Here is a 9,430-nt window from a genome sequence, read left to right as displayed (position 1 = left end):
GACCGTTTGAGAGAGGGTAAGGGTTGAAAGAGACCCGGCCTTTGTGGCCTCCTTAACGGGGAGTAGGTTTGCGAGAACCGAACCTCGGTAAAACAAATCCGCGTGTCTCACTTCATTATTTGCTTGCGATTTGTTTTTCACCCTCTCTCGCGGACTCTATTATATTTCTAACGCTAACCCGGCTTGTAGTTGTGATTATTCTTGAGAATTTCAGTTTCGCCCTATTCACCCCCCCTCTAGGCGAGTTTCAGTTGTACCTTTGAAGGTCGTTTTGTCCTTAGACTAGGGGGCCAACCATAGTTTTTGGTGTTGCAGGTGTTCCCATAGTCGTTTCAGGAGCGCTTTTATCTTTTGCAAGAGCCATAGGAATTATTTGAGATTGAGGGCCTTAGATATTTGAAGGCCCGTAGAAGGCCTCGAGCATTTGAGAGAATAAGTACAAAAGTGCCTTTAAGTCTAGAGTGCCCTAAGGCCTCGTCTCTCGGGATTTAGGCCGTTCTTAGGGACGATGGCGGTTAAAACAACCATATTCCTTTGGGAGCTCTGAGATCATATCCCATGGTATGGTGTGCCCCTACCTTAGCTAGATTTAAGATGGATCCATAGCAGAGACAAAATTAGAGCAAACTTGAGGGTGGTGCCACTACCTTATGGGCATATATATATATATATATATATATATATATATATATATATATATATATATATATATATATATATATATATATATAATATGATGGTAGTGTAAAAACCCACTATTTACAACTAGTCATATCTTTTTTAAGGAGTGCAGATGCACTCCTAAAATATATGTAGCTTCAGCCCTAGCCCCTAGGATACAAGGCCCTAAGAGCATAGGTTCGTTAGTCGGACCTCCACTATTTTCTTTTATTAGAATTATTGAAAGACGTCTTAACAGTATGCGATGGTATGACATTATATATTAATTTTTTGGGTGACTTACAAGAAAGTACGTGTTATGAGTCCAATTTTAAAGCTAATAGTAACATTGAGCATTTCTGTGTTCTTTGAATCTAATTTTTAAGCTAATTGTAACACCGAGCATTTTTATGGCCTGACGGCACTTACCTATACGCAAGTTATAGCGGTGCGTATCTTGGCACAATATTAAAATAGAGCCAGTCTGGGCCGTAACTAAGTACCAGGCCTCATCCATCATGGGCCGGGCCACCCAAATTTTCGTCTATATACCACGTGTGCGCGCTGGAGTCTGGAGGTGCAGGCAGCGGATAACGTGCTAAAGTGTCCTCACTGCTGCTCTCCTCCGCTCCGCAGCTCATGGCTTCCTCGGTCTCCCTCCGTGGCGCCATCCTCCAGCGCCCCCACCTCACGCCCCGCCCCGACGCCCGCCGCGCGCCCACGACGAGGCGCCGCGCCGTGCCTGCAAAGATCTGCTGCATCGGATGGGTGATTCTTCTTCTTGTCTCTGACTCTGTGGTTTACCCGAGCACGCGGCCACTTATCCGTCCGGCTGGCCGCCCGTCCCCCGTTTCCTCTTTCCTGACCACGATCGCCTTTGGGGCTGGGCTGGGCAGGACCCCGAGGGCATCCTGGGCGCGCCGCAGGGCGGCCACATCGCGCGCCTCGAGTTCCGCCGCCGCCTCGAGAGGGACTCCGAGGCGCGCGAGGACTTCGAGCGCCAGGTGCGCGAGGAGAAGGAGCGGCGCCGCAGCGAGCGCGAGGTGCGTGCGTGATCCTAGCGAACCCCTCCATTCGTCCGTCCCCTAACGGCGTTCCGTGTTCTGGGCACCCGATCGACACGTTCCTGCTGTCCAACTGCTGCTGCTAGGATAGGCGCGGGTGATCCCGGACACGGACGCCGGCCTCGTCGAGTTCTTCCTCGACACCGACGCGCGCGAGATCGAGATCGAGATCGGCAGGCTGCGGCCCAGGCTCAGCCAGGACTTCTTCGGCCACGTCTCGCGCGAGATAGCGCAGATCAAATTTGCAGTCACCAGGACAGCGGTGGGCACCCTTCCTTCCCTTTCCTTTCCTTGTACACTGCAAATTACAAAAATGAACCGGCTGAACAGTTTCTCTCTCTCTCTCTCTCTCTCTGTGTGTGTGGAATTAAAAAATGCAGGAGATGGAAGACAGACTGATCGAGCTGGAGGCGATGCAGAAGGTTCTTCTTGAGGGAGTTGGTCAGTCCAACTCGATCTGCACTGACGACGGACGGTTGTCCACCACGCTAGCCATAACCGTCTCTAACTAGCTGTAATGGTTCCTGGTACTGCAGAGGCGTACGACAAGTTGCAGAACGACCTTGTTACAGCGAAAGAACGGCTCATGAAGATTCTGCAGTCAAGTGACAGAAAATCGACAGTAAGATCCATACAATTAAGGATTAAAAGAACGACCTTGTTACAACTCTTCAATCTCTCTTCAATGATTCGGTTGCTGTTGCTAACATGACTTTTACCCAGCTGCTGGAAATGGTGGAGCGGAACGAGCTCAATATATCCATACTAACACTTCTCGATGAGAACATCGCGAGCGCGAAGACGAGTAATCAGGTGGATCTCAGCTGACTGTCAAACGTGCTGAATAGAGATAGTACATGCATGTATCTGCGTTTCCTAGCTAGTTTACTACTCATGCGCTTTTCGTTCATTCATCTGCTTTGCAGGATGAGGCGGCCGCTTTCATGGAGGACGTGAGGTCATCTCTTGTGAAATATATAACAATATAGATCTGGGACGCTTTTACATACCAATGGTTCGTTCATTGTTTAGGCATGGTTCGTTTTTAGAAGTGTGGTTGCTGTTCGTTCATTGAGAAATATATAACAATATAAATCTGAATTATTTCCGCCTGTTTGTAGTTGGGCTGCTTCCGTCTGTCCCATCCCATCCCAGGTTGCCTTGAACCAGTTTATATTCATGGTTGCATCGGTTTCTCTTTACAAGCAGAGAGAGAGAACCAGCTCTACGGGAATTAGCCCGTTACCGACGAGAATTAGTTTCTATTTTACAAACACAAGCGTACATATCCTTATCCTGTCTCGGAATCCAGATAATTTCCGTTGGCCGAGTACCGACAAAAATTAGTCTGTTACCGACGGGAATTACTAATTCCTGTTAGTATTATATTAATTCCTGTTGGTATTTGGCCGACGAGAATTATTCGTTAGGGATTAAATAATTTTTGTCGGGAGCCGAAGGGAATTGTCTCGCTCGTTAGCTCGAGCGTGCGAAAATGCTTAATTCCCGTCGGCTATGCCACTTACCGATAAAAGTTACTAGATTTATGTTGTGTTTGGTTTAGCTTTTAGCTTTGACTTTTACTCTCTAAAAGTCAAAAGTCAAATTAAATGGTTGGATTCAGGAAGCAGTTTTTTTCTTTCTTTCTAAAAGTTGATTTTCTCGCAGTGCAAAATCGAAAGCATCACTGGATATGCTTTTAGTATGGACATGCTTTTAGTAGCTTTTGGTCGGTCCAGTCTCTGTTCAATGGAAATTACTGAATTGACCCTCGACTTAAGTTCCCGCCGGCTATGGTCTAGTCTCTGGACGACCGGATGCAATCTATGATTCTAAGCCATATGTTGTCTATCAAAAACGTTACTAGACAATGCCATGGTGCTCAATTTTGCATTACTTTTAAATTGCCCTCAAACTTAGGACGTTCTGACACTCTTAATGCTACTGCTGAAGCTAAAAAAAAGCAACCATGTAAGTTGCGGCATAATCTACAACTGAATGTTAGAACTGCAATTTTTTTTTCTCAAAATTGTTCCGGTACATAATTTTATGTACCGCTTTCACACTTTAACATTTGCATGCATCATTGATTTAGGCCATGTTTGTTTGCTTCTAAGATTGTACAATCTAACTTATAGATTATATAAGCACCTAGTGACCTGCTTATGAATTATCATAATCTATGTATCTAGATTATATAATCCACCTAATAATATGTATTGTTTGTTTGCCTTTTAACTTATTTAAATTGGATTATATAATCTCGAGGGTAAACAAATAGGGTCTTAAAGGATGGTAATATCTTTAAATTATACGGGCAAGAATAATAATAACTATAATTAGAACCATCCTCTTCTACACCAAGGGCATTATTCTCAGCTATATCATAATTCATTTTTTTGAAATGAACCAGGTAGAAGAGCTACCAATTATATTGATAAAGATAAAGGGGAAGGCCCAAAATAGGCACACAACAACCTCCCGAAGAGGACTACAACAAAAAACAACCGCTATAGCAAAAAACTACGTCAACCCTACCAACAACAGCAACACCCTAGTAACAGGAGCACATAACAGCTCTGACAACACGAGCACACAAGAAAAAGCCACCCAACACAACAAAGACAAAATCTAATGAAAAGGTAGATAAACCTCCACCACAAAGTCCCAAAAGGCACGACCTTTTAAACTCAAAAGCTTCTTAAGGAGGTCTGGTAGCAAGTGGCAACAACGCTTTTAGATGGTCTGCGCAGGCTAGAATTGAACTCTTGTTGGGCTTCCCGTCAATCCCAACAATGTCCAAATCTTTAAACACACACCACGTTGTGCAAGACGAGCACTTCGATGAAGCGACGAGATATTATAGGACTTACACCAACGCCTAACTGTCGTAGTTGATGGTGAGGGGGGAGCTAAAGGCGGGCATGCAAGGTCCTCATCCTTTCTAGCTCTTGTGGATGAAGAAGACACTATATCTATCGGAGGATCCTCTACCAGTCAAGGTTCTATATTATCCTCAACCATAGAAAGAGAAGGACCATGCACTACCAAGGTAGCTTCATCATCAACTGGTGTGTCCTCTACCAAAACAGGTTCTGTATTATCCTCAACCATAGAATGAGAAGGACCGTCTTTGATGGTAGTAAGAAAAATGGAGTTCTTAAAAGTAGTTTGCACAACTAAGGTAGCTTCCCCATCATTTGATGCATCCTCCACCACAACACTATATCACAATTCATAGGGCGCAACAACATATATCCTCTCTTTCTCGCAGTTATCATGTCCAACCATATGTTCATACGAACAATTGTTGATGCTGTCATTGTCATACACTTCATTTTATCAAAGCAACGACACCTAACATAGTGGCATTGCCACTAGTTCCCTAGAAGCTCGGCAGCTGGTAGCCAGAGCACATAGTTGCGCGGCATGAAGTGGCAGATCTCCTCGCCGCGCGTCACGTTCAGCATTTGGAAGTAGCGATCGTCCCAGTTCATGGTGTTGGCGTGGCACATGGCGATCGCGGTTGTCACGCCACCGTCTCCGAGCCCGGTCAGCTCAACACGGAGCGCCTCCACGTCCGCCGGCTGGTGGCAGTAGTGGACCATGTACGGGTACGGCATCGGGTGGCACGGCACTACGGCCGCGGCCCCTGCCGCCTTGCCGATGCGTGTGATGCCGTTGGGCGCCACCACGTATCTAGTGGCGTCCTTCCCCCCATGGACGGTGGTGACGAGCGCGACCAGCTTGCTGGCCCTGACCCCGAGCGAGGAGGCAGCGAAGTCGGCCGCCGCCTGCTCGGAGGTGGCGCAGGCATGAGCCTCTGGGGACTCAGCCTCGCATGTCCGGAGCGTGGCGGCGACTTGCTCTGCCTTCTTGGACCCCCGAGGGATCCGAAACATCCTCAGGATGGTGTCGAGCTGGCTGTAGCTGAACGGGATGGCATCCGCATCCGCTCGTAGTTCAAACCTCTCGGGATCGAGGAAGCCGTGGCCGCAGAACTTGGTACCTTCCGGTAGGGCTGTCCCTGGAAGCAAGCTCTTCCTCGTGAAGAGCATCCCGGTCGCGACATGCAGACCATGACCACGTGCTGGCGTTGTCTCATCAGCAACGTCCGTTGCTCCTGCAAGATGTACATATGGTGCCTCCTCCGTGAGTTATCATGAAATGGTATAGTTCAGTTAATCCCAAGAAATAAATTTGGATTCATCACAACGAGCAAACAAAAAACAAGAAATCAAATCACCTTGCGCATGTTTCTTCCATCCCACCCAATATGCCTTCGGCTCAAAGGAGTCTTGCGATTGCTGGTGTGGTGGTGGTGATTTGTTCCATTTCACCCGATATGCCTCCGGCTCGAAGGAGTCTTGCGATTGCTGGTGTGGTGGTGGTGATTTGTTCCATTTCACCCGATATGCCTCCTGCTCGAAAGAGTCTTGCGTTTGTTGTTGTGGTGGTGGTGATTTGTTCCATTTCACCCGATATGCCTCCTGCTCCAAGGAGTCTTGCGATTGTTGGTGTGGTGGTGGTGATTTGTTCCATTTCACCCGATATGCCTCCGGCTCAAAGGAGTCTTGCGATTGCTGGTGTGGTGGTGGTGATTTGTTCCATTTCACTCGATATGCCTCCGACTCGAAGGAGTCTTGCGATTGTTGGTGTGGTGGTGGTGATTTGTTCCATTTCACCCGATATGCCTCTGGCTCGAAGGAGTCTTGCGATTGCTTGCTTGGTGATGGTGGTTTGTTCCATTTCGCCGGATATGCCTCGGATACGAAGGACTTTTCACCTTCACGAGCAGTCACATAATGATAATTAGTATTGTACAGAGAAGAAATTACAGTTTTACCCGATTCAAAGCTCATTTATCCCTAATAAATACTCCCCCGTCCCAAAATAAAATTCGTTTTAGAGAATTAGTGGATTCATATAAACTTGATGTATGTGTTTTGTATATCTGTCTAGATTCATCATCATCCTTTTGAATATAGACATAAAAACCAAGAGATAAAACGACTACTATTTTAAAATGGAGGAAGTAATCAATATGAAAAGAGAACATGGTTGGAGTTTGCTTTCATCAGAGCTAGATTGCTAGAATTATCGGAGTCCTATGAGAATGAGTTGGATCTCTCCCATAACACTCCCTTCGGTTCTCGCGTCGATAGGGATGGCAGTGCCATGGAGACAACGAGGGGGATGACAAGCAAGAGCATGATACCTCGGGCCATGGATAAATGGTTTCTTGAGGCGAAGCAAGGAGCGAAGTGTGTGGACGAGGAGGACAGAGGAGACAATAGGGAAAGCAAGTGCCCAATAATCTACGATCGAGGACCTATTTCACACTTCTCTGTCTCTTAAGTTATACTCCCTCTGGTTTTTTATTTGATGTTTGTTAGTGTAATATTGAACTGGCTAGTGTCAAATAAAAACGAAGGTAGTATTATATTAGATTATGCTTGTATATTTTCTCTTCCTCTTGCTCTTTTTAATGCTCAACATATTTTTGTACCCCTTATTTTCTCTCTCTATTTCATGTCCTCTCTGGATCCCTCTCTTATACTATCATATATTCTTCATCCTATGTGAAGCTTCACCTAACCGGTAAATACTAAAGATCCTTTAGTAATTATCGATAATGACTGAGCGATATTTAGTAATTATCGAAAAATTACTGAGTGTTCTTTAGTAATTACTGGGTGGGTGAAGCTTCACATAGGGTGATGAATAGCTCTCCTCTCTCTCTATAAATGTTTCTAAAAATGTAATTAAGCATTACTTCTCACGATCTATCTCCCCCTTCCATCACACGATATGCTTCTTACTCTCAATTAGAGATAGTGACACAGTGTCATGTATAGAATGACAATTCAGATTCTAGACTATGATATTTTCTAGAAGGGCTACTAAAGTTCTTTGGGTAGAGTCATCGCTTGGGTACCCCACACTCGCTTTGCCCTAACATTATAGGTTCCTTGAGTCGTGCACCCACGCGACAATCAGTCGATCCTCAAAGGACAAGTCGCCTTCACGAACCATAAATCGTCCAGGTATAAAGGGATATAAGGCTAAAAGACGTCTCTATGGCCCATTAAAAGCCAAATAGTTCGAAGTCAGACCCATCAAGGGTTCGACGGCCACACTTGGGCGCAACCAGAGTGGGGGCAGAAAGGATGGACCCCAACGATCAATACTTAGGCACCCAAGCGCTAAGGGAACCTCGACCCATGTTCGAGTCTGGGCTTCCGACCCATGGTTATTTCCTCAAAGAAACTATATGGGAACGGAAGACAAATTTTTTTTGAGACTCATCACTAGTTGATCCATCAGATCCCTTCGACGGGGAACCGAGCCATCACTCAAATTAACCCATTATCAGCTTACAGGGCATCCTACTTCGCCCATCAAGAAAAGTAGCACATGGCTGACGTCCCTCCATCTCTACCGAACGGACGTGTAGGTAATGATGATATAAAAAGATGAAACAACCCTCTAACCGGTCCTCTAAAATTAGAAGAGACTCAGGGTTGGCATTGTGAAAAGAGATCGAAAACGCGATCGCGAACGACAACCCCCAACAACACGGGTCATGCCCTTAAAGGCAAAAGACCCTCTATTGGGGCGAATATCACAAGTATATAATTACCATGAAATGGTATATAGTTTAGTTAATCCTAAGAAATTTGGATTCATCACGGAAAGCAAGCAAGCAAAAAAATGAATCACCTTGCACTGGTTGCTTCCATATCACTCGATACGGCTCTAGCTGCTCGAGGGAGTCTTGCGATTGTTGGTCTGGTGGTTCGTTCCAGTTCACCGCATATGCCTCCGATGCAAAGGACTTTTCACCTGCACGAGCAACCAGATAATGATAACTAGTAGTGTAGAAGTAATTGTTGTTTTACTTGATTCAAAGCTCATTGATCCCTAATAAATAACCAATATGAAAAGAGGACCTGGTTGGAGTTTGTTTTCTGTAGGGCTAGAATTATCGGAGTGCAGCTGTGAGAACAAGTTGGATCTCTCCCCTATGACACTCCCTTCGATTCTCGTTGATAGTGATGGCAGTGCCATGGAGATGGCGAGGGGGGTCACAAGCAGGAGCAGTATGATACCTCGGGCCATGGATAAAGGTTTCCTTGAGAATAGAAGGTAAGGTGCGAAGAGTTCAACCAAAGAGTGTGTGGACGTGGTGAATGGAGGAGACATAAATTTATAGGTAAATGTGACCCTGTAGTCTACGAGGATTTATTTCATTACATCTCTATCTCTTATATTATATTATATTATATTATATTATATTATATTAGATTATGCATGTATATACTTTCTCTATCCCCTAGCTATCTTTAACGTTCTATATCTTTTTATCTATCCCTTATTTTCTATCTCAATCTTTAATGCTCAAAATCTTTTCTCTATCCCTTGTTTTCTATCTCTATGTCATGTCCTTTGTTCCCTATATCTTATATCATATAGTATCATAATATATACATATATATACACATATATATTACATTATGTGTTTTATATTGTAAATGTTGCTCAAAATGTAATTAACCATTGCATCTCACGGTCTATCTCCCCTTCCATCACATGTTAAGCATCTTTACTCTTAATTAGAGATAGTGACACAATGTCATACTGTCATGCATAGAATGACAATTTGGATTCTAGAGTATGATATTCTTTTATAAGAACTGGTACTA

The 9,430-nt window shown here is 44.8% G+C and overlaps 2 protein-coding genes across 3 annotated transcripts; one reads left to right on the top strand and one right to left on the bottom strand.

Annotated features, from left to right (window-relative positions):
- The first annotated feature begins 1,227 nt into the window (after positions 1 to 1,227).
- Positions 1,228 to 2,861, top strand: LOC103631959 (uncharacterized). The gene is made up of 7 exons (XM_008653813.3): positions 1,228 to 1,428; positions 1,557 to 1,703; positions 1,816 to 1,986; positions 2,105 to 2,165; positions 2,261 to 2,346; positions 2,448 to 2,537; positions 2,651 to 2,861. The coding sequence occupies exons 1-7, from the start codon at positions 1,300 to 1,302 to the stop codon at positions 2,711 to 2,713; spliced, it is 747 nt and encodes a 248-aa protein (XP_008652035.1). The 5' UTR covers positions 1,228 to 1,299; the 3' UTR covers positions 2,714 to 2,861.
- Positions 2,862 to 4,867: 2,006 nt separating this feature from the next.
- On the bottom strand, positions 4,868 to 8,914 carry LOC100274899 (uncharacterized). 2 transcript variants are annotated; one of them, NM_001149155.2, is made up of 4 exons: positions 8,678 to 8,904; positions 8,448 to 8,570; positions 5,971 to 6,510; positions 4,965 to 5,847 (listed from the first exon to the last, which is right to left on the bottom strand). In NM_001149155.2, exon 4 carries the CDS (start codon positions 5,780 to 5,782, stop codon positions 5,102 to 5,104), a length of 681 nt encoding a protein of 226 aa, NP_001142627.1. In that variant the 5' UTR covers positions 5,783 to 5,847; positions 5,971 to 6,510; positions 8,448 to 8,570; positions 8,678 to 8,904; the 3' UTR covers positions 4,965 to 5,101. The 2 variants fall into 2 exon arrangements, with proteins under 2 accessions (XP_035816337.1, NP_001142627.1); XM_035960444.1 differs by lacking the exon at positions 5,971 to 6,510 and having other exon boundaries at positions 4,868 to 5,847; positions 8,678 to 8,914.
- Positions 8,915 to 9,430: the final 516 nt, after the last annotated feature.

The sequence above is a fragment of the Zea mays genome, chromosome 7 (genome assembly GCF_902167145.1).
Source record: "Zea mays cultivar B73 chromosome 7, Zm-B73-REFERENCE-NAM-5.0, whole genome shotgun sequence".
Taxonomy (NCBI): domain Eukaryota; kingdom Viridiplantae; phylum Streptophyta; class Magnoliopsida; order Poales; family Poaceae; genus Zea; species Zea mays.
The sequence above is the reverse complement of the archived record's forward strand: the minus strand, read 5'-3'. Positions and strand labels throughout refer to the sequence as shown.

Excerpts from the sequence above, each read along its gene's own strand:
- LOC100274899 (XM_035960444.1), bottom strand. The coding sequence starts at position 8,846 with ATGGCCCGAGGTATCATACTGCTCCTGCTTGTGACCCCCCTCGCCATC. Across the intron at positions 8,571-8,677 it reads AGAAAACAAACTCCAACCAG|GTGAAAAGTCCTTTGCATCG; the intron begins GTCCTCTTTTCA and ends TTGCTCGTGCAG. Across the intron at positions 5,848-8,447 it reads ATGGAAGCAACCAGTGCAAG|GAGCAACGGACGTTGCTGAT; the intron begins GTGATTCATTTT and ends TACATCTTGCAG.
- LOC103631959 (XM_008653813.3), top strand. The coding sequence starts at position 1,300 with ATGGCTTCCTCGGTCTCCCTCCGTGGCGCCATCCTCCAGCGCCCCCAC. Across the intron at positions 1,429-1,556 it reads AGATCTGCTGCATCGGATGG|GACCCCGAGGGCATCCTGGG; the intron begins GTGATTCTTCTT and ends TGGGCTGGGCAG. Across the intron at positions 2,347-2,447 it reads CAAGTGACAGAAAATCGACA|CTGCTGGAAATGGTGGAGCG; the intron begins GTAAGATCCATA and ends ACTTTTACCCAG.